The sequence below is a fragment of the Ailuropoda melanoleuca genome, chromosome 12 (genome assembly GCF_002007445.2).
Source record: "Ailuropoda melanoleuca isolate Jingjing chromosome 12, ASM200744v2, whole genome shotgun sequence".
NCBI classification, from domain to species: domain Eukaryota; kingdom Metazoa; phylum Chordata; class Mammalia; order Carnivora; family Ursidae; genus Ailuropoda; species Ailuropoda melanoleuca.
This window is the reverse complement of record NC_048229.1, coordinates 15,687,179-15,710,328: the sequence shown is the minus strand read 5'-3', so window position 1 is coordinate 15,710,328 and position 23,150 is coordinate 15,687,179. Positions and strand designations below refer to the sequence as shown.

Below are 23,150 nucleotides of genomic sequence, written 5' to 3'. Positions count from 1 at the left end.
GGGCAAAGGACGGGGGAGGGGGAGAGGGCGCGGGGCCCGAGCTGGTCCGAAGGCGGGTGTGTGGTTACAGAAGGGCTGCGCGAATACTTCGGCCAGTTCGGGGAGGTGAAGGAGTGTCTGGTGATGCGGGACCCTCTGACCAAGAGATCCAGGTGAGCCCCTCACCCCCTCCTCCTGCTCCCGGCTCGCCCCCCTCCACCGCCACTCACTGCCTTGTAACCATCTGCCTCTCCCTCACTACCGCGCGCAGGGGTTTCGGCTTCGTCACTTTCATGGACCAGGCGGGGGTGGATAAAGTGCTGGCGCAGTCGCGGCACGAGCTCGACTCCAAAACAGTGAGTGGCCCTCCGGGCGTCGGGGGTCCTTTGGGAGAGGGAGGCCGCCGGAGGAGAGGGTCAGGACTCTCCCCAGAGGACAGTTGGACGGGGTCCTTATGGAAGGAAGGAGTTTTCTGCGTAGAAGGGCTGCCAAGCTCCGAAACTTTGTCACCAGAGTCGGGGGGAGAGGGAGGAGAAGAATCCCAGGCCTGCGGCGAGGTGCTACATCCCCCAGCCCCTCCCTATACCTACTAATCTTGAGGCCTCACGGAGCAGCTCGGGGTGGGGCTAGGTCCCTCCCCTAGCCCAAACTGGGTGAGTCAGGGTGCCAGTGACCCACCCCGTGGCTTCTCTGGACTCTCGTGTTTGGCTCCCCACCACCACCATTCCAAACCAATGGCAAAGCATCACTGAATCCCCCTCCCTCTCCCCCCACCTCTTTTGGTCTGTGAGCTCCCCGCATTGTGTGGAAGACATGAACCTGCTTTGCCCATGAAGGGATTTATGAGAAGGGAACTAGCTTGCCTGGAAACAACCCTTCTGAGGGCTGGATCCGAGGAGAGGCTGCTTTTCTGGCATTCAAACTCCTGAAACATTTTACTGCTGTCCCACTGCTCCCCAGTGTCTTGGGCCCTCCAGGGGGCGCTGGCCCAGGCCCCTGCTCTAGGGCAGAGGGAAAAGGAGAAAGTCAGAGGAGGGGTTACTCTGTGATGGGGTGACCGGAGGCCAGGGGGCTGGGACAGTGTGATCTCTCTCCACACTCCCCCACTCTCCTCCAGCCCTGGGCCTCCCTGCTTGGGTCAGTCACTGGCTCCTGTTTACCTGCAACAATAGCTGGTTGTGCCCAAGAATTTGCTAAATTACCGCCTGTCCCCAGCTCCTGTTATCTCTGCCCAGTGGCTCCCACTCCTGCTCTCAGTAATGAGCAAATGAGGCCAGGCCTCAACTTTGCCGGCTCTGAAAGGATCTTCTTGGCGCAGACTGAGTGACCCAAGCTGGGAATGGAGAGACAGTGGCCTATTGTTTTTGGTGATTATCTGCCATCAAGCTGCCGGTTCTCCTACCATCCCCTGTCCTCAGAATGCACTGATGGCTTCAGCAGCGCTCAGGAAGCTGAGATTTAGGGATTGGGGCTGGGGAGGGGGGTCATGGAAGATTGATAAGGAGAAGAGAGAAGAGGGGAAGGAGGGTGTGATGGGCATCCTGAGGTTTGGGACTCAAAAAGGCAAGGGCTTTGTGTTTGGCATTTGCTGGCCTGGGAGAGGGGGGCAGGAGGGAGGTTTATTGTGGGGAGTCTATTTTAGGTTCTGACTTTCACCTTTTATTTACTTGTTGGGTTTTATTTATGTTACCAGCTGTGAGTCAGAGTGGAGGTGGGGTGTGTCAGGGATCGGGTGTGCGTGGGTCTGTGGGACGTGGCTTGGGTACCATCTCCCCATCAGGGTCTGCGCAGGGGGACTGTCTGAGGTGCTCTGGTGGCTGGGGAGGCTGCTTCCAGGAGAAAGAGAAGGATGAAAATGTCCGTAGAGGTATGAAATCACACCTTCAGACAGGGGAAATGGGCAGTCGTGATTTCCCCTGGAGCCCAGTGGGACTTTGGGAGAGAGGAGATACTGCCCTGGCATGGATTTTAGAGGTTCCTTCGCTGTGGGCAGATCCCGTGGGGGACCCCAGAGGAGGCCGGTCCCTGGTTCATGCCATTTGGGGAGAGAGGAGCCAGAGCCAGTTGCCTAGAACAAGGCTGAGTTTTGAACGGAAGGAACTTTGGGAAAAGATAGATCTTCCCTGCGATTGGCTGGTGAACTTCTGAGTGGTATCCACCCATGTGGGTGGCAAGAAACTCCGGAATGACCAGGCCTTGTAGGTCCTGCATTGATCACAACGTCTCGTGCCCTGGCTTTTGCTGTTTATCAGTACCCAGGAGCACCCAGGTGCTTCTTGCTTTTCTCCTTTGGTTGCTCACAGCCAAGGGCAAAGGTGGCCCGCTGGTAATAGCACCTTTGTTTGCGCAATGAAGGGCAGTTCACAAAGGGCTGCTTTCACCCATGTTATCTCATTTGATTCCCCAGGGCTGCCCCTGGGAAAAGTGCGTGTGATTATTCCCACTTTGCAGATGAGGGAACTGAGGCTCAGAGGGGTGGGCAAGTTACCAAAAGCAGAGGCTAGGCCTGGAGCCCAAAGTTTCTGATGGAGTCCAAGTCCCATGGCCTTGCACGTTACCAAAGCCTGTACTCTGATTCACTCCAAGCCTGGCTGCATTATCAGGGAGCTGTTTGCTTGCAGCCTCAAAGAGGGCTGTTAGATGTTGATAGTATTGTGGGAACAGAGCTGAGTCCATTCCTGGTGATTTATGAACTCTTACCTTGAAGCAAAGAGTATTTCCATCTCTAAAGTCTGCATTGCATGCCTCACCTGGACAGGTATCTGTGTGAAGTCAGTTAGGTGAGGAGGGCCGTTAGGTACCCCGTGCTTGAAGGAATAAGCCTTTGCTTGCTTACTTTGTTGGGGTTCCTGCTGTGAGCCAGACACTTTGCCAAGTGCTTTGTAAGCATTATCTCAAATAGTCTGTGGACGACCCCTTTGGGATGGGTGTTACTATTTGTCCATTTAGCGGGAGAGCTTGGCCCTGAGGCTCAGAGAGGTTAAGTAACTTACCCAGGGTCTCCCAGCTGGGAAACAGTGTAAGTGGGATTTGAACCCAGCAGCCTGGCACTAAGGCCTAAATGCTTAACTGCTACACTTTTCTGCCAGAGGCTGTGGTGATTTCTGTTCCCTCTGTGTCATCTCTGTGTCCTGGGATGAGAGAAGTCCTCAGGGCTGAGGCTGTGTGGTCACCCATCTGAAGTGTGATAACCAAGGCCCCTCTACCTCTCCCTTCTCTTTCAGATTGATCCCAAGGTGGCCTTTCCCCGGCGAGCACAGCCTAAGGTGGGTATGTCTGTGTCTGGGAGGAGCTGTGTCATTTCAGGCAGTGATCTCCCCAGCATTCTCCTCTATGGGGGATGCTTCTGGAACCTCCGTTTGGAGTGTTTCTGGAATAGACTGGGATGGGAAGAGGGAGGATTCTTAATGTGCTTGCTCTGTGGATTGAAGACATCCTGCATCTTTCCGTCTGTGCTCTGGGATGGACTGGGAGGGGACTGCATGTGTTGGGAGAAGGAAGAACCCCTCAGGGAATTCACTGTCCTGTATTTGAAGCCAGTACACTTTGGACCCCGAGTCGAATTCTGACCTCATAGATCACAGCGTCTAAACCCAATGCCCCTGGGGAGGTCAAACTCAGGACAGACACCCCCTGAGGCTGAGCTAGAGTCAGGCCAGGGAGCTATCTCTGACCCCCCAGTCCCCTTCCTACCTCTGGGGTTCACTGTGTTCAGCTTGCAGAGGGGGAAGGGACCATGGAGTTGGTCACCTGTTTGTCACTTGGGTGGAGTGCTCTCTTTCCCGCGCTGTGGCGAGTTTTTCTGGGTGTATGTGAATTCTGAACAGATGAACTATACAGCATTCAAGACTTTTGGTGCAGGGTAGGGGCCTGAGATTTTATTCCAGGCCCCAAGGCAACTAGCCAGATCTTAATTTTTAAATGGCTAAATATAGGGGACAGGAAGGAAAGCTGATTATAGTACAGGGAGCTGAGGACCCCTGAGTCTGCTGACTTGTGACCTAGGACTAGGTCCCCCTCTGGGAGATCTGCTCCCTCCTTTGCACGGGGTTTGGTAGGAACGAGGATGCTTTAAGGTTTTGAGCCAGTGGCTTCCACCATGGTGCCCAGCTCCTGCCACAGTGAAGGGAGAGGGACAAGTTTTAGGAGACAGGAAGGGGACATATCTAGAAGGATCCAGCAGAGGGCCTGTAAGCAATTATGGAGCAGGTATTCGAAGGAAGCCGCACCAGGGAGCACATGGTCGGAATTGGGTTAATTCCATTAAGCAGTTTGGTGACAGAAGGTGCTTTAGTGTTAGGATGGGGCTGGGAATTGCTGTGGATTAGCCATGCGCTCCTGGGGTAATTAGGACCATGTGTTCTTCCTAAAACAGGGCTGGGGCCACAGGGCTGCCAGAGGTTGGGCTGGGAGGAGGCTGATGAGGAAAATGTCGGCATTGAGTTCAGGGGAGCCCTGTGATGGGCCTCGGTCTCTCCTGGGGGGGGTCTCTGAGTTACGCTGTAGGTCTGGGTCACTAACCCACCCCCTTCCAGGCATTGGTCCTTACGGAAGACATTTTCCCCTACATAGATCCCAGGGATGGAGGCGGGAGAGAGGCACACTCCAGCCAGCCAGTGTGTGGGGTGCACAGCTGCCCATGACAGGCCTAGAGGCGGGGGTCCAAGGGGGAGCTTGAGGGGGGGCCTTCCCAGTAGCTAGGGCCACAGAGAGCTTGTCAGCTGGCGTCCTGGCAGGAGGGCTCGAGCCCCTGCTGGTGGCAGTAGGCCACAGGACTCAGATGCCCACTTTCTCATTCCCTCCCCTTAACAGATGGTGACTCGAACGAAGAAGATCTTTGTGGGGGGGCTATCGGTGAACACCACGGTGGAGGACGTGAAGCAATATTTTGAGCAGTTTGGGAAGGTGGGTCGAAACCTGGGGGTGCTTTAGGGGGCTGTGGAAGCCCTGTAGAATTGGTCAGGACCAAGCAGAGTCCAGCCAGTTCATTCCAATTCCTGCAAAAAGGTGAAAAGGGTACTGGGTTCTTTTGTGGGTGAGGCCAGGCTCCTCACGGTTCAGGTCCCTGTCCTATCCGTGGGCCTCAGCCTCTGGACTCATCCCCCAGGGAGGGAAGCCACACAGTAGCTGTCCCTGTTGTTGCCCTTCCTCTGTGTTTTTCTCTTGCTTATCTTCATTCTCCCGAGGGAGGCTGCTCTCCCCTAGCCAGTTCAATCCAGTCACCCCTTGGCCTCCTGGGAGTTTGCACCTGTCCAGGCCACGGGCGGTTGCACCTTCCCCCACTCCTTCCTGGTGAGGATGATAAGGAGGCAATAAATATGATTCCCAACTGCACTCAGCACCCTGCTTGCCCAGGTGGGAGCTGGGGGAGGTGCTGATCCCCTAGGTATTTGAGGGGGGTACTGAGGAGAGCACCCTAAATTCCCTAGAGCGCAGCAGATTGGCTCTCAGCTCTGAGGTACGCTGAGCTTAAACTTCTGGACTGTTTAGTTTATGAAGGAGATGTGACATCATCAGACAATAGGGTGTCCCCAGAAAGGTGAGTGATGGGAGCATCAAGGTCCCATGGGGAGATGGCAAAGAGGGGGCCAATGTTAAGACTGGGGGTGAAGGAGGGCTGCTGTGCTTAGTGCTGGGGTCCGTGGTCTTCCATGACGTGAGACAGGCTTCAGGCTGGGTCTCTACCTGCCCATCAAGGCATTTTCAGTTGCCTGCTAGGCAAAGGGCAAAGGCCTTGGGAATGGGATGTGAGCTGGGGACCGGGTGGGTTTCCAGGGCCCTGTCTCTAGGGGAGAAGAGGAGAGGGTGGGAGGTCCCCTGGCCAGCGGATGCTGGCGGCTTGGGGGCCAGAGGCCTAGGTTCAGGCGCCTCCGCGGGGACCCGGGTGCAGGACGGAGGGCAGGTCGGCGGCCTGGGCCCCAGAGGGAAGGGCGCTCCTGGGAAGCAGCAGGCCCGCTCAGCTCCGGCGGGGTGTCTTTGTGTCTGAGCGCCGAGCATTAGAGCTCGCACTAATCTGATCCAGCAGCTGTGATTGGAGGCCGCCTGCCCCCGGGGCCGGCGTTGCCATGACAACCGGGCCCCAGGAGAAGCCGTCAGCGGCCGCGTCTTTTGTTCGGGCCTAAATCGGCGTTGGCATGTGAAACCGGCCCGGGGAGGCCAGGGGGAGCCGGAGAATAGGCTGCCAGGGAGCGAGGGGGACAGCCGGGAATGCCAAGGGCCCCGCGGCGGGGGGCCCCCCGCCCGGATCGAGGGGCCGCCGCCGAGGGGGGAACAATGGTCAGCCGCCATGGCTGCCACTCAGGCTTAGCGGCCGCCGAACTTGGCGGCTCCCACTGGTCAGCAGGCCTCGGCCGCCTCCCCTCCCCCTGCTGGAGCCCCCCTGCCCCCGGGTTCCCATGGAGACCAAAGCCTATTAAGGACACTGGGCTGGGAGCCTCCCTCCCCTCAGCTGGCTCCAGGAGGGGACACCAGTGGGGGTCCCCTGGACCCCCAGGCACTTTCCTTGCTCCTTGCCCTGGCCTCAACCCCACTGCCCCGCTAGGGGTCTGTCCAGCCAAGGCCCAGATTGAAGGGTCTCGGGGGCCAGGAATGGTGCAGTTGGGTGGTTGGCTGAAGGAAGGCCAGAAGGGCTGTGGATTTGGGCTGAATCACTTTGGGGGTCAGGCAGGAGCTCAGAGCTATAGGATTAAGGAAGAGGGTGTGGCTTTTATTCATTCATTAATTCAAAAAGTAATTTTTGAGTACAAGTCAAGGTGCTCCATAGGATGGCCGTCACCATAGCTGACCTGGGCGCTGTCCTCATGGAACCTTCAAAGCAAGGGGTGTTGTCTCCTCACTCTCTTGCTTTGCTTCTCCCCCATGTGACTGTGGGCAAGCCCCTCCACAATAAATATCATAATAGCTGTTATTTATTAAGCATTTACTGTATCCCGGGTAATGTGAGTTCGTGTTACAGATGCTATGTCATTTATTTCCTCTATACAATTGATAAACACTGTTACGCCGGTTTCACAGATGAGGAAACCTAGCCCAAGGTTACCCAACTAGCAAATGCAGGATCTTGGATTCCATTTCCAGTCTGTCCTACTTAAAGCCTGTATTTTTATCACAACTCTCCTTTCTGGATTTCTCTTTTCCATTGTTTAAGCAAGGGGGTGGGGAAGATGTGCAGAGCCTGAAGTGTCTGCCCAGTTTGGACGGTCTAGCTGATATGGGATTGGGACGAAGAATGGGTCCGTAAGGATGGGAGTGGCAGGGGCACTCTGCTGCAGCCCCGTGGAGCAGGAAGCTCCTTGGGAAGGGAGGTGTCATCCCCCTCTGAGATCCTCCAGGGACCCAGCTGCCTCCTGGCTTAGTGAGGTCCTGGTTCTCCCAGGGGGGCATTAGAGCCCTGGTGCTGCTTGGTGCTTCAGGAGAGCTGGGGGACCACCCTGTTCAGGGGCTGCCTTTGCCACCTTAATGAGACAGTTGACAGGCTGGAAAGAGAGCCAAGGAGAGTGGAGGAGAGGCTGTACCCATGGCCTCAGGAAGTTTTCCTTCATCCCTTGGGTATCTGACCATTTGGGGGAGGGTCAGCAGCTGAAGTGGGATGTGTGTGTTGTGGGGGGTGGGGAGGGTACAGAAGCAGCCCTTGATTTCCACCAAGGACAAATCAGACCTTAGCTTAACCCCATGAGGTGGCTGACATTGGCTGAAGAATTAAGAGGACAAGGAGAAAGCACCAGCTGTAGGCAAAGGGAGGGAAATGGGACTGCAGGAGGGAAGCTAAACCCTTTGGCTGTCCATGTATCCAAGGGGATGCCTTGAGGGAGCAACAAGAAGAGAAGACTGGGGTGCAAGGAGGGGGATCATGTGGCCCACCCCCCTTCCTCAGCCCCCTGCCCCTCCCCCAGTCAGTGGGAGGCAAGCAGCCCAGGCACTGAACTCTACTTGCTTTAATTACAGCCTCTAGCAAAAGGAAACCTCAATTAGAGGAAAAGATCTGTACCAGGAGAGGGGAGTCAAGTCTGGCTGGAGTGGCTGCTGTCCTCCTGGCCTTTTGCAGAAAGGGAAGAGGCTTTCATTTCCCCATTTCTGTCTTGCTCCCATGTTTCCTTCTTTAGCACCTACTCCATGCCTCTTCCTCCTCCCAGGCTTGGTCTAGGATTTGCTGTGTGACCTTGGGCCGGTGACTTCACCTCTCTGAGCCCATTTCCTCATCTACAAAACGAGGCTCTTACATTGCAGGGACTGTAGAGAGGATGGTGGGGCAAAGTGCCAGGCACCTATTTGGTGCTTCGTATCTGCAGGCTGGTCTACTGAGAATCTGGTGGTTGGATGGGAGGATCCCATCCAGGTGGGGTTGTGGATGGAAAGTCATCCCCAGCATAGGGAGCAGGTTTAAGAGAAAGCCTAGCCTGTGCGAGAGGGGCGTGGGTGTGGGAGCCCCTGCGGCTGGGTTGTGGCTGGTCCCCTGTTATCTGGTGGGTTCACCATGGCAGGCTCTGTTTCAGGTGGACGATGCCATGTTGATGTTTGACAAAACCACCAACCGGCACCGAGGTGAGTGTGGCCCCCTCCCCCTTCCCAGGCCAGGCTGGGGGCCTGTGGTCAGCCAGGGGGCTGCAGGTCACAGCTGCCCTTTCATCTTGCCTCCTGACATCCTATCCCCAAGGATCTGCATCCTCTCCCCGGCCTGGCCTTACAGAAGGCTTTTGTCCCGCGTTTCCTGTGCTAGAAACTTGCCCAATTGCAGACACCCGAGAGGAGCAGAGGAGCAACCTCCCCGCTTCCAAACTGAGCTCCCCCCCACTCCCCGCCCCAGCCAGTGTCTGCCCAGCCTGTGTCTGCTGGGGCTTACCTTGTCCCTGGTAACCAGAGCTTAGGCCAGGCTGCCCCAGGGTCAGGCTGACTCCATAGCCCTGAGCACTCTGCTCCTGCTCCTGCCTCCCACCCCCACCCACAGGCTGAGCCCAGCCCCCAACCTCCTTGCCCCTGAACCTGTGAGCATCTGGGCCACAGTGTGCATTGCCTGGTTGTTTTTCTCCCAAGGGCCTTGCCTTCTGAGAAATCCCATTCCAACCCCTGGGGCACACCCGGGAGGAGGTGGGGTTGTTTCTTCAGTTGCTTCAGGGCGTATTAGCCTGTTTGGGGATTGGGGTATGTGCTGGGGTGTGTGTGTATGTATGTGTGTATTTGTATCTGTGCACGCGAGGGTGTCTGTGTCTGAATATTCGTATGTGTCTGTTGTTTAATGGTAACTATTCATGTGAGCGCTGCCAAGTGTCTGTATGATATATGGGACCCTAGGTATGTGTGTGTCTGCATCCGTATGTCATGTATATGTGTGACCGTGTACAAACATAGGTTTGGGTGTGTACACTTTTGTGTAAATGTACATAAGTGTTTGTGTGTGTTCTTCCTTCCTTTGGAAAGCACCTGAGAAAGAGAAAAGGCATGTTGAGTGTATTTTCACGACTGCTCTAACACTTTCTAATTTGCTGTGTGACCTTGGACAAGTCACTTCAGTTCGCTGAGCCTTGGCTGTCACTTCTGTAATGTGGGGGCTAGAAACCCTGTCTCAGCGGGCGGGAGTTGAGAGTTTCCTAGGCTGTGGGCAGAGGCTTTCTTTAACTCTCAGGCACTGGCCCGTGAGAGAGGAGTGTTGGTGTGCTATCACTTGGGGCTAGGTTTCGACCATAAACCCTGGTTTTTGTCCCCGCCTTTGCCCTCTAGGGTTCGGGTTTGTCACATTCGAGAGTGAGGACATCGTGGAGAAAGTGTGTGAAATCCACTTCCATGAAATCAACAACAAAATGGTGAGGCGGGGACCGGACGGGTGGAGGTGCAGGCAGAAGAGAATCACAGTCCGTGGGGCAGAGCCCGTTCTCCCACCCCCTGAAGATCTGGACAGGAAGCCGGTGTCTCCTGGTGGTTAAAACGCATGGCTGGTGGGTCGGAGAGGTCTGGATTAACAACCTCACTCTGCCACTTGCTAGTCTGTTCATTAGGCAGGTGACTTCCCCGCTCGCGCGCTTTCCCACATCTGTGGCAGTACTACCCCCCCTCATGGGCTTGGTGTAAGCCCCTACTGTCCGCAGGACCGTTTATGTCATCTCTAGCACCCAGCGAGCACTCTGCACTCCGTAAATGCTATCTATGAACCTAACAGGAAGGAGGCCTGCCAGGGAACCAGAGGGTCTGTGACCCTACGTGTAGAGGAGGGACTGACCATCAGGTCTCATTGCAGGTGGAATGTAAGAAAGCTCAGCCAAAAGAGGTGATGTCGCCGACGGGCTCTGCCCGGGGAAGGTCTCGAGTCATGCCCTATGGGATGGACGCCTTCATGCTGGGCATCGGCATGCTGGGTATGTGCTAGGCCTGCACCTGTGGCTACTTCCTGCCCGGAACTGCTCCCAGGGCTACCAGGGGCTGCGTAGGTGTTGTCTCTCCTCTGTGGTCTGCCCTCCTGCGTGAGTCACTGGGCGGGAGTGGGGACCAAGGATCTCAAGCCTCCAAGCCAACCCAGGGTGGGGCCATTTGGTTGTGGGGTGCTGCCCTCTGGCGGTAGCCAGAAAATGGCCCCGCTGCTCCTTCTTTTCATCCTTCTGTCCGTCTGTCCATTTGTACATCTATCCATCCATCTCGTAGTTACTAAGCAACTATAAATGCTAGGAACTATGCCAGCAAATACAACAGTGACTTTCCTTGGAGCTTTGTGGTCTGGTAGGGAAAACAAGAATATAAGTAAATAGGGTTAGGATGGGAGCAGTTTAGGGGACCAAGAGAGCATGGGCATAGAGAACTGGGGCTGAGGTTTGGAGAAGCCAGAAAGGAAGTCACATTGAAGCTGAGGCTGTGGGTTGAGTAAGTGCTAGTTACAGGAGGTCAGGGGAGAAGGGAAGGGGAAAGTGTTGCAGGCAGGGGAACAGCATTTATGAAGACCCAAAGACTTTGTGGGAAGGCAAAAGGAAAGCAGCTGCTTCTTGGTCACTCAACTAATATCTGTTGAGCAGTTTCTGAGAGGCAGGACCTGTCCTCCTGGGCTTTCCCATCAAGCGGGAGGCAGGAGTCAATAGACGATGATAGCACATAGTGTTGGGGGGCTGTGGGAGGCCCAAGGAGGCACCCAAACCCACCTGATGGTCCGGGAGGCTCCCTGGAGTAAGTGTAGGTCGCCGTGAGCCTTGGAAGGTGAGGAGGAGTCCACAGTGCTTGGGGCCCACAACCCAGGGGAGAGAATCTGAGCTGGGCCCCCCAGGAAGCTGTCAGTCTCCCTGGAGAGACAAGATGCGTACACACAGAAAGAGAACAGTACAGAGGAGTCTTTTTGCCAGGTGCGGAGGGAGGGGTGCTCTGGGAATTCAGAGGCGGGGGGCCGGGTGTGCATGGCATGGGCTAGAGGGTCAGGATTGGGATCACAGATGGAGTGGGTGAAGGAGAGCAGGGGCCGCACGGGGCACTGTCTTCCCCTGGAGTTTTCTTTTTCTATTTAGAAGGAATTTCAAACTTTCAGAAGAGTTCCAAAAAGAACAAAGAATATCCACATACTTCTTACCAGCCTCACCCGTTAACATTATGCCCCATTTGCTTTGTCCTTTGCTCTGTCTCCTTATGCACATCTACGTGTGCATATGTGTATGTATACACACACGCATGCACACACTCACACGCACAAAACACTGGTGATTTTCCCCTGAATCCTTGGAGCTTAAGTTACATGCATTATGGCCCTTAACCCTTAAATACTTCAGTGTGTGTTTCCTAAGATTAGGGGTGTTTTGTTCCTGAAGCCACATGATAATAATCCACTTCATACATTTATGTTGCTCCAATATTTTAAGCTATTTTCCAGTTTGATCAGTTGATTCAGTAATGTTGTTTATAGCATGTTTTTGCCCCTCATATAAGATCCAGGCTAGAATCAGGTATTGCATTTAGTTGTCCAGCCTCCTTCGGTCTGGAACATTGAGACCCGTTTTCTTTTCAAGGCGATTCATTAGCTGGTTTCACCGCATTTTAAAAATGACAAAGAAGGAAAGAGTGGTTAAGAGACTTGGGGGCGCGTGGGTGGCACAGCGGTTAAGCGTCTGCCTTCGGCTCAGGGCGTGATCCCAGCGTTATGGGATCGAGCCCCATATCAGGCTCCTCTGCTATGAGCCTGCTTCTTCCTCCTCCCACTCCCCCTGCTTGTGTTCCCTCTCTCCCTGGCTGTCTCTATCTCTGTCAAATAAACAAATAAAATCTTAAAAAAAAAAAAAAGAGAGAGAGACTTGGAACCAGTTAGCTCTGAATGCAAATCCCAGTTACACTACTATTACTCTTATTACTCGTTGTTACTATATGATTTTTCTGGCAAAGTGGCACAAGTTATTAGATGCATACAAGTAGCAGGCACCAGGAGCTTGTCCTGGAGATACAGAAATAAAAGATGGGGAAAACAGAAAAGCAGTTCTTTTTTAAAAAGCCCTGGGAGGGGCACCTGGCTGGCTCAGTTGGAGGAGTGTGTGACTCTTGATCTTGGGGTCATAAGTTCAAGCCCTACATTGGATGTGGAGATTACTTAAAATAAATAAATAAAATTTAAAAACCTGGGATAAGTTCCGATAGTGATCATTGGTGCTGTGGGAAGTTGATAAATATTGTAACTGATGAGAGGGAGGACTCTTGTGGAATGACCTCCCCAAGGAGGTGACATTTGAGCTGAGATTTGTACAATGGCAAGGACGCAGTCAAGGGAAAACCTGGCAGGGGGAGAGTGTTCCAGGCAGAGGAAACAGCCTGTGCAAAGGCCCTGAGGTGGGAAGGAGCTTGGTGGCTTTGAGAAACAGCAGGGAGGCCAGTGTGACTGGAGGAGAGTGTAGATGAGGACAGAAGAGAGGCAGGAGCCATACCATGAAGGGTCTTGGTAAAGGTTTGGACTATTCTCAGCCAATGTGTCACCTCTTTGAGCCTCAGTTTTCCCCATCTGTAAAATGGGGCTTTTAATAGTACCTGCCTGTTAGGATTCTTGTGAGGCTTAAGGAGAGAATGAAGTATGCAGTGGGCTTAGCCCAGGACTTGGCATGCAGAAGGTGTTTGGTAAAAGTGGCTGTTATCTGTGCTACAAGGTGGGGAGGGAGTGGCTCAGATCCTTCCCAGCTGAGCAGGGTCTGAGCACTAAGTGAGGCATCTGACACTAGCCCCCTTGCCCTATCAGGTTACCCTGGTTTCCAGGCCACAACGTATGCCAGCCGGAGTTATACAGGCCTTGCCCCTGGCTACACCTACCAGTTCCCCGGTAAGTCCTGCTTGGTGTCCCTCTGCTACCAGCATGTCCCCGGTTCCTGGGCAGTGTGACTCCTCAGGGCGGTGTCCGGGGATGCATGGCTGGGGGTGGGGGGTGGTCTGCCTGCTGGAGGCTTGGAAGGAAGGGCATGTCTGAGGAAGGAGCACCTCTCCCCACCCATCCCCTCCTCACCTCTTCCCCAGAAGCTGGGGACACCCCCCCTCCCACCCCCGCGTGGTCCTGCATGGCACGGTTCTCTCTCAGGCTGATCTCTGCCTTCCTCCTGCCTTTCTCCCCTCCTCACGCCTTTCCGAGTTGCCACTTCCACCAAGGAAGGCATTAGACTTGTGGCGGAAGTGTCCCTGAGGGCCAACGCCAGCTGTGTCTTTATGGCCACACTTACAATGACCACGTGCTCCACTGAGCCGTTTCAAGGCCCACAAGAGCTTTCGGGGCCCTGAATGCTGAAAAGCAACCCAAAAGCCTGACAATCACTGCCCTCATTTGTGATTCAAAATAAAAATAACACTAGACCTTAGAATAAGTGGCAGGAAGCCCAACAAAATTCTGAATTTTGCCATGATGGCTCTTCAGTGTTATTTTCTTTGAAATATCAGACATCAAATTGTTGCATGCTTTTTTTTCTTTTCTTTTTCTTTTTTTTTTTTTTTGGCCTTATTTTTTTTTTAGAGTGTCCCTAAGCACTCGCAGCCTTTGCCTCTCGGGCTGTCCAGCTTGGAGTCCTTTCTCGACATTACGTTGTCTGACCCTGACAACACTCATGGGGAAGGATAGTCATGCTCATTTTGTAGGTGAGGAAATGGTCCAGAGAGCAAGGTGACTTGCTAAGATGACCCATCATCTAGAAAGTGCTGGAGCTGAGAACCCAGCCTGCGTCCAACCCGCTCTGGGGTCACTGTTTTTTTTACCAATGCTGCCTCGCCAGCGTCTCCCCCCACACAAACACACACTCAGGAAAAGAGGAAGATTCTGGGAGGTGTTTTGGTACCATCTCAAATCTTTTAAGAAACACCAGGAGGGTCGCTCCGGCATCGGCCCCCGCCCGGGGTGTACGTGGCACTCTGCCTGCTCTTTGTCTCCCTGTCTGTCCTCTGCCTGTGTCTTCTCCCCCTTTGCCTGTTGGGCACCGTGCTCTCCCCATCCCAGCTCTTGGGTCCTGTGCATGGCCTGTCCCCCTACCCAGTGTCCCTGTGGGTGCATCTGTCCTCCCTGGGCCGTGCCCCAGGGGCCTCCCCTGTATCTTCCTAAGCTGTTTTACGTTTCATTTTAGAATTCCGTGTAGAGCGGACCCCTCTCCCGAGCGCCCCAGTCCTCCCCGAGCTTACAGGTCAGTCGCTCGGATTTCCTACACCTCACAGGCCACACGGGGAGAAAGAGAAGGACCCAGGGGTCTTCCCTGGGGACAGCTAGTGGGACCCTTTTCTCCTGCCCACCAGCCCTCTGGCTGTGGGGACACAACAGACTCTGCCCAGGCCCTGGCCAGTCTGTGTAGCTACATGGCCCTGAAGGGTGGGGCATGGGGCCAAGCCCAGCAGATGGAGGAGAAATCACTCATTCATTTATTTGGCAAATATTTATCTAGCGCCTCCCATGTGCCAGGCACCGAGTAGACTCTGGGATCTAGCAGTGAAGACGCCAGGGTCTCAAACTCAGACTAGAGTGGGCCAGGTGGGGTCTTTGACAGACTGGAGCGCGCATGCCTCCGCTCTGTGCCAGCCAACCCTTGCTGGGAGGGGACGCACACCTAGTACTTTGAGATCTCAGTTTCTGAGGGAATCCAGAAACCTGGCTTTTGCTTTTGAATGGATTTGTCGATCGTTCTCAAATGTTGGCAACAAATTCTGAATTGTTAAACCATTGCAGGCCAAATGAAACCTATTTGAGGGCCAAATCCAGCCCTCAGGCTGCCCATTTGCAGCTTCCGAGCAAGCGGGATGAAGGCTCTTGGCCGTGTCGGGAGCCATCTCTCCAGCTGCAGCCTTCGCTTGGGCCCGGTCAGCTCTGCTCCGGAGCTGGGGGCGCGGCCAAGTCCGAGGGGAGGGGAGGGGCATGTGCAGATGAGGTGGGCTGCAAGGGGTGTCTCTGTTCAACCCGCTTCTCCCCCCACCCCATCCCAGACTCTCTCCCTCAACCTGGCCCTGTGTGAAGGACGTGAGCATGGATGCTGCTTTGGATGAGACCTTCCTTCCAAGGGGTGCTCAGGGGTCCCCCGAAATGGGGGAACGGGAAGAAAACCAGGGGGTGAGGAAAGGGGAGGGAGTAAAGAGTCCTGTAGGTGGGGAGTGGTAGAGGCCCCTGCCTGAGCAGAGTTGGGTTTGGCCCGCCATGGGGGTGTTGGAAAGGGGGTTCTTTTCTCCTCATTTAAGAACTTTGTGCTGAGGACCTACTGTGGGGGGCACTCTGCCAGGCCCCTGGGGGCAGAGCAGGGACAAGACAAGGCCAGGCCCTGCTTTCACAGGACTTGCAGTCTAGAGAGGAAAACAAATACTTATTATATAAATGAGTAATCCTTCACAGTTGTGATAAGCACTTACTCGGGTTGGCTACGCTGACTTTGCTTTGTGGAAATGCCTACCCAGACCAAGACCCAGACCTCAGAGCCCAGCCCCTGCCCTTAAAAGAACTGAGAGAAGACATGACCCCTCAGCGGCCGGCTTGGTGCAAGGGAGGAGGTTTTCCCTGGAGGTCTGGAGTCTGAACTTTTCTCTTGCCTTCAGGAGACCTGGGAGTTTCCTTCAGGCATTCAGTAGACATTTATCATGTCAGATGCTGTTCCAGGTGGGGATACAGCAGTGAATGAGAGGGACAAGGTCCCTGCATCCTGGAGCTGATATTTCAGTGGAGAGAGACAGCAGTAAACAAGTAGACAAATGAAAAAAGTAATTGCAGAGGGTGAGAAGTTCCACAGGGAAAATAAAACAGGCAGATGTTCTAAGGCCTTAGGGCCAGGGGCGGGGGGCTGCCTTAGCGAGGGCGGTCGAGGAAGGGGACATCAGGGTGAGCAACCAGCTGTATGGCTCTTAGGCAAGGCTCCTTCACAGTGTGGGAATCATGCTGTCTCCAGACTTTAATCCCCCAGACCAAAGGCCTTACCAAGAATTTTTAGGGGCCATTTCCGGAGTCCCTAGCCCCAAGTCCGGTACTGTTCAGGGTCAAGGTCACCAAAACAGCCCCATAGGGTACATTTTGGGATGGGAGACTGGTATTCCTGAGGGCAAATGCCAACCCAGAAGACTGGCCCTGGGTGGGGTTGTAGCCTCAGGGACTGCAGTGGCAGAGCCAAGCAGTAGGGGGCGCTCATCCCACTACCCCAGCCCAGGGGAACTCAGGTCCCAGCCAAACACTTATTTAAGAGGTTACCGCTAGGAGGGCCTGGCTGGCTCAGTCCCTAAAGCGTACAACTCTTGACCTTGGGGTTGTGAGTTCAAGCCCCACATTAGGTGTAGAGATTACTTAAAAATAAAATCTTGGGGAAAAAAGAAGAGGTTCCTTTTACTCCTTCAGCAGACATTTCTTAATACCTTCTGTGTATAAGGCAGGGTGCTGGGCACCGTGGAAGTAGACAGCAAACAAGGGAATAGCAGTAGCTCTGTGTCTAAAGAGGGGATCAGAGAAAATGAGCTGGGGGAGTTTGGGGGAGATAGTGGGCATTTCCGGTTGGGTGAAGTCAAGAGAACCCCGAGGAGGGGAATTGGGTGCACACAATTTACTGAGGGCGTGGCCTCAGGAGGAGGACAGTGAGAGAAACAGGACAGGCAAAAGGTTTGAAGCTGAACTGTGGCCGGGACTGGAGCCTGGCATCCGCTCGATCCCACAGGGAGCTCTGGGACACCCTCTGCACCTCCGAGTTGGTCCCACCTTGAGGCAACAGGCCTGGCTTCTTGTACCCCATGTCAGTCAGTCCCTGGCTGCAGTCGCCTGGGGTTAGGATGAGGGCCGTAACCCCCTGGGGACCTCTGGGCTAGGTGGTCCCATCCAGCGAAGGGTACTCTCTAGAGAAGGGGGCATTGCTCAGAGCAGCTCAGGGTGGGGTGCCCCACGTGCCCACCATGAGTTTTGTGTTGTTCAAATGTGTCCCTTGAGTCCAGGGAGGGGAAACTGAGGGTGAGTCCGTTGCTAGGAAGCCGTCCACTCTCCGACCTTTCTCCATCCATTTTATGGGTCAGGAGATAGCTGGTGGCCCAAGGGAGTGCTTTCTGCCTCGATGCTGGCACTACACCCACCCTCTGAGGTGGGGCAAGGCTGGAGAGACTCTGCCCCGAGGGGGCCTCTGTTGTCCGCCTCCGTCCCCTCACCCACCACACTGAAGTGCCCATACCTTTCCTTTCAGCCATTCCTCTCACCGCTTACGGACCAATGGCAGCGGCAGCGGCGGCAGCGGCTGTGGTTCGAGGGACAGGTGAGGCGTTCTGAGGTGCAGGAAGCAGAGGAGGGGTGTAGGGGGTAGAGACGTCTAGACGGGAGAGGAGGAGCCACTGCCACCCTTTTTCAGAGGGACTTATTTATTCATTTGCTCCACAAGTATTAATGGAGCCCTTGGCGAGCCCGCTGGGAGGAAGGGCACTCCCTGTCCTCCAGAGCTTACAGGCTGTTGGGGGCGGCAGGGGTGACAGAGGCAGTCATTCTGAAGGACTAACCAGCTCTGCTGGGGGGAGTCAGGTACCAGAGGAGCTCACAGCTGGAGCCTCTCAGGAAGGCTTCCAGGAGGACGGGCCCCTCAACTTCCGATTTGAAGGCAAAGAGGAAGAAAAGTGTCCCAAGCAGAGGCCAGTTAGCATGGGGGGAGTACAGGAATGGGGAGTGGGGAGGACGAGGCAGGAGGAATCAGGTCCTGGGGGGGCACTGAACGCCGAAGCAGTGGAACGATGTCGATTTTATGGGGAAAAATTTGCAGGGGCTGGAGGGGAAGCCTGGCGGTCAGTGAGGAGGCGATGAAGTGGACAGACGAGCTGGTGGTGGTGGATGGACTTGGGAGACCTCCAGGGAATGGGCCCACGGGCCCTGCTGGGATGTAGGGGTGAGGGAGAGGGAAGGCTCAAGGTCACGGTGGGTGGAACAGGTTTGAGGGGGGTGTCTGGGGCAGCAGTGGGCGCCGGGGCTATCACCGTCTTCTTTCTGGGTTGCCAGGCTCTCACCCCTGGACGATGGCTCCCCCTCCAGGTTCAACTCCCAGCCGCACAGGGGGCTTCCTGGGGACCACAAGCCCCGGCCCCATGGCTGAGCTCTATGGGGCAGCCAACCAGGACTCGGGGGTCAGCAGTTACATCAGCGCTGCCAGCCCCGCCCCCAGCACCGGCTTCGGCCACAGTCTTGGGGTGAGTGGCCAGTCCTGGCAGACTCAGAAGTTGGAGGAGGGAGAGGTTTTGCCTGTCTGCAAGGGCAGAAGGGGGCCGAGGGAGGATGGATGGAAAAAGAAGGTCACCAAGGGGGAACAGTGGGGCTCATCATTCAATGTGTGCCAGGCATTAGGTGGGCTCTGGGGCTATCACACAGACTCACCATCTCTGGCCACATGGAGGCTAGAGTCTAGCGCAGGGGAGCCCGCATTTTAACTGGGGTACTGGTAACATGCAGATTCCAAGCCCTACTCCGGAGCATCTTCCAGTGCATGTGCAGTGGGGAGGGGGGCGATATGGGCAGCGCTAGACAAGAGTCTGTGCCTCACCCTCGGTGTTCCTCAAAAGAAAGGAGCCCCTGGGCCTTCTCTGCGTCCCTAGGAATCTAGGAGTCCAATTCTTTTCTCCCCAGGGCCCTTTGATTGCCACAGCTTTCACCAATGGGTACCACTGAAGCAGGAAACAGGTGGCAGGAGGTGAGGAGGTGGGCTGGGGCCTTGGGCGGGGGCGGAACTGGGGAGGCTGGCACTGGGCAGTCCCGTCTGGGCCACAGACCTTGTCCCTGCCTTCCTGGAGCCCACAGTCCAGGGAGGAGACAGAACTTTCATAACAGCAGTGGTCAATGGACCTGAAAACCTGCTCAACCTGCTACATCAAAAATATAAATGAAAACCACCATAAGGCAGTCCATGCCACCCGTCAGATGAAGATTTTTTTTTTTAAGATTGCTAATGCCCAACATTGATGAGGGCGTAGTGGAAGCAACATGTAAATTGTCTCAGGGTTTCCAAAGGGCAGACTGGCACTGTTTATCCAGGTTTTAAACATTCATGCCCTTGACCCAACAATTCCACTTCTAGGCATTTATTTAAAAAATTGCAAAACACCAGGGCACCCAGATGGCTCAGTCGGAAGAGGGTGTGATTCTTGATCTCAGGGTCCTGAGTTCGAGCCCTCGAGATTACTTAAATAAATTAAAAAAAAAATTAAAAACTCCAAAGCACCGAAATGCCCATCAAAAGGAGAGTGGTTAAATAAATCAGAGCGTATGCATGCAACGGCATATTACACAGCCGAGAACAGGATACTGTCAATATATTTGCATGTCTAGAGAGTGAGAGAGAACTCACTTCCTCCTTCCTCCCTTCCTCCCTTCCTTCCTGCATTTATTCCAATGACTATTAATTGAGCACTGTTTCAGGAAAGAGGGATGTAGGAGATAGACAAGGCCCCTCTCTCATTCTACAGACAAAAATCTAGTGGACAAATGAGGAATTTCCAAATTATGTGTGAAGAGGCTACTTCAGATTAGAGGTTCAGAGAAGGTGCCTCCGAGAAGGTGTCCCTTGAATAAATCCAGTCATGCAAAAATCCAGGGAAAGATCACTCCAAACAGGGAACAGAGCCTGCGAAGTGTGTAAACAGAGAGAGCTCTGCTAGAAGAGGCTACCTGTGTTCTGGGAGCCCCAGGGAGAGGCGGGGATGGAGGCAGGTTCCCACAGGGCCTCCCCGTAATCTCCTGCTGTGTTTCAGCGCCCCAGCCTGCAGCTGACTGAGGACCACAGTGAGCCAGCGAGGGGGCGGGGACACCTCAGCCGCAGCCGCCGCCCCCTCCCCCGCAGCGACTCGGACCGCTACTGCCTGCCCCCAACTCCCTGGGCCCGGCCCCTGCCCTGCTGCCCCTGGACAGCGTCTGGCTCCCCTACTAACCTCCCTCTCTTCCGCCCTTGGCTCCCCTCCCCCACCTGCCCCACTCCTGCCCGCTTTTATTTATTTTGGATTAGCCGGTTGCCCCACCCCCAACCCCCTGGTTGTCCCCTCTCAGGTCTGTGCCCCTCCCTCCCTGCCGCGCCCCCATAGGACCCTCCCCCCAGAAGGCTTTTGTATTTGTGCATAGCTAGAGTGAGGGCGGAGGGGGTCTGCTACAGGCCGCAAGCCCTATGCTTGTTTTTTATTCGGATTTCCCCCCTCCTTTTCTCTTTCCTTTTTTTTTTTTTTTTAAAGAAACCGTTTTTTAAACTATTTCTAGGTTTGTGAATGTGAAGCCCCAGGCCGCAGGGGGCAAGGGGCCAGGTGCCCCCCACCAGCTGAGAACAAAATGTCTATGTGGGTGTGGGCCCCTGGCCACCTCCCTCCAGCCCTGGAAAGGAGGACAGGGTTGCGTAGGCCAGGCCAAGCCCCTGGAACCATCCCGTCCTGTATCATATGTAAATACTGTGAGGTGAAGCCCCTACCCCTCTCTAAGACCCCTTGGGGGTGAGGGCATCGCCTCACCCCACCTGGCAAAGGTCTCCCCTGTGTTTCTGTCTCCTCCTCAGACACCGTTACTGTAAGCTTGCAGGCCTCAACTGTGGCCAAGGCAAGCCCGCTCGCTCAGGCCCTAGGGGTCAAGGCCTTGGGCCTGCTCACCCCAAAAACCCAGCGTGGGGGCAAGGGGTGAGGAAAGAGAAGGGCTCGCCCGGAGCCACTGCTGGAAAGGAATTAACTCTCCAAAGGTCTCCCCCTGCCCCCTACCTAGGTCAGGCCTTCATGGTTTCTGCTCTGAGCCCCCCATGAGCGGGCATCCAGGGGGTACTTTGGGAAGGGGTGGACCCCAGGGGAAAGCAAAGGGCTTCTCAGGGAACCCCCACATTCTCTCACTGAAGTTTCCCACCAGGATGGTCCCATGGCCAGAGCCCCTTGGCAGCCCCGAGCCCCCAAACCCCGCTCAAAGGAAAAAGAGGCTCAGGGTCTGACTTTCTAACAGTGAGTGACCTGGCAGGCATGGCAGGGCTGAGGCCCACCTACCTGTTGTCGCCCCCCTCTCTGTGTCCTTCTCCCCCAGGTCTGAGGCTGGGGACCTAACCTCTCTTCCCCATCATAGTTCCCGTCCCTGAAAACCCCCTTTGGAGAGTTAATTGTCTGTGTGAGGTGCTTAACCTATTAGCCCTGAGAACACAAAGCAATAATCTTTGTTACTGAGATGCGCGGCTGTTCGTGGTTTTGTTTTTTTTTTGTTTTTTTTTTTTTTTAATGTTTCCTAATAAAAGAGAAGCTGCATTTTATTGGTTTTTATTTTTAATTTTCTACACGTTTGAGCTGAGTCATGAGAGACTCAGCTTCCTTCTCCTCCCCTTCTTGTGACCCCATCCCACCCCCACTGGGCCCACCCATGGGCTCAGGGCCCTGGAATTCCGTTTTCTGATTTGTTTGGGGAATTTTTTTAAAAAGATGTTACACGGTGTTTTGAAGCCAGCAAGTTACCACCCTCTGGTGTCTCTTCTCTCCACATCTGTAACTTCTTTTTCCAGGTTTTATTTTCAGTTTTAAATTCCTAATAAATTATTTGAAAACGGTGCTGGCTTTGTGAGTCTTTTCCATCTCTGTGTACATTCAGGTCTAAGTACCCCAATGACACCCTGTTTTCTCCTACCATCCCTTCTTCTCCTGAAAGTCTACACTTCCCATTTGATCCAGCTTCCATTTACAACTTCTTGACCAGCCTCATAGCTTAGCGTTGATGATGACATACCACTTCACACCTATTAGGATGGCCATTGTTTAAAAAAAAAAAAAATGGGGGGATAACAAGCGTTGGTGCATTCCTGGTGGAAAGGTAAAATGGTGCATCTAAGATGAGAAACAATCTGGTGGTTCCTCAAAAAGCTAAACATTGAATTACTGTATGATCCAACAATTCCACTCCTAGGTATATACCCCAAGGAATTGAAAGCAGCAACTCAGATCCTTACACACCAATGTCCGTGACAGCATTACCCACCATAGCCAAAAGGCGGACACGATCCAGGGATCCATCCACCGATGAATGGTTGCACAACATTGTGAATATAATTAATGCCACTGAATTGTACACTCAAAATGGTAAAAATAGTAAATTTCGTTATGTATATTCTACCACAATTTTAAAAAAATAACTGGGACGCCTGGCTGGCTCGGTCGGAAGAGCCTGTGACTCTTGACCTCAAGGTTATGGATTCGAGCCCCACGTTGGGTGTAAAGATTGTTTAAAAAACAAACAGGGGCACCTGGGTGCCTCAGTTGGTTAAGCGTCTGCCTTTGGCTCAGGTCATGGTCCCTTTGGCTCAGGTCATGGTCCAAGGGTCCTGGGATCGAGTCCCTCATCAGGCTCCCTGCTCAGCAGGGAGCCTGCTTCTCTCTCTGCCTGTTGCTCGCCCTGCTTGTGCTCTCTCTCTCTCTGACAAATAAATAAAATCTTTTAAAAATTAATAAAAAATATAAATAAATATTAGTTATTTATTGCAATATTGCAATAGTCCAATATTTATTTATTTTTTTTAAAGATTTTATTTATTTATTAGACAGAGATAGAGACAGCCAGCGAGAGAGGGAACACAAGCAGGGGGAGTGGGAGAGGAAGAGGCGGGCTCATTGCAGAAGAGCCTGATGTGGGGCTAGATCCCAAAACGCCGGGATCACGCCCTGAGCCGAAGGCAGATGCTTAACCGCTGTGCCACCCAGGCCCCCCAATAGTCCAATATTTAAAACAAACAAAAACTTAGCATTGGATCCTTTGCTCCAGTTTGCCTTGAATTCAGAGAATCTTAACC

The 23,150-nt window shown here is 54.1% G+C and overlaps 1 protein-coding gene across 1 annotated transcript; it reads left to right on the top strand.

The window, feature by feature from the left end:
* The first annotated feature begins 34 nt into the window (after positions 1–34).
* On the top strand, positions 35–21,918 carry MSI1 (musashi RNA binding protein 1). The gene is made up of 13 exons (XM_019793196.2): positions 35–152; positions 251–335; positions 3,204–3,245; positions 4,792–4,884; positions 8,472–8,520; positions 9,694–9,776; positions 10,208–10,325; positions 13,157–13,237; positions 14,517–14,573; positions 17,577–17,645; positions 18,407–18,561; positions 18,995–19,058; positions 20,116–21,918. The coding sequence occupies exons 1-12, from the start codon at positions 124–126 to the stop codon at positions 19,034–19,036; spliced, it is 903 nt and encodes a 300-aa protein (XP_019648755.2). The 5' UTR covers positions 35–123; the 3' UTR covers positions 19,037–19,058; positions 20,116–21,918.
* Positions 21,919–23,150: the final 1,232 nt, after the last annotated feature.

Coding starts and splice junctions, on each gene's coding strand:
- MSI1 (XM_019793196.2), top strand. CDS start 124: ATGCGGGACCCTCTGACCAAGAGATCCAG. Junction 4,885..8,471: donor ATTTTGAGCAGTTTGGGAAG/GTGGGTCGAAAC, acceptor GCTCTGTTTCAG/GTGGACGATGCCATGTTGAT. Junction 8,521..9,693: donor AACCACCAACCGGCACCGAG/GTGAGTGTGGCC, acceptor TTTGCCCTCTAG/GGTTCGGGTTTGTCACATTC.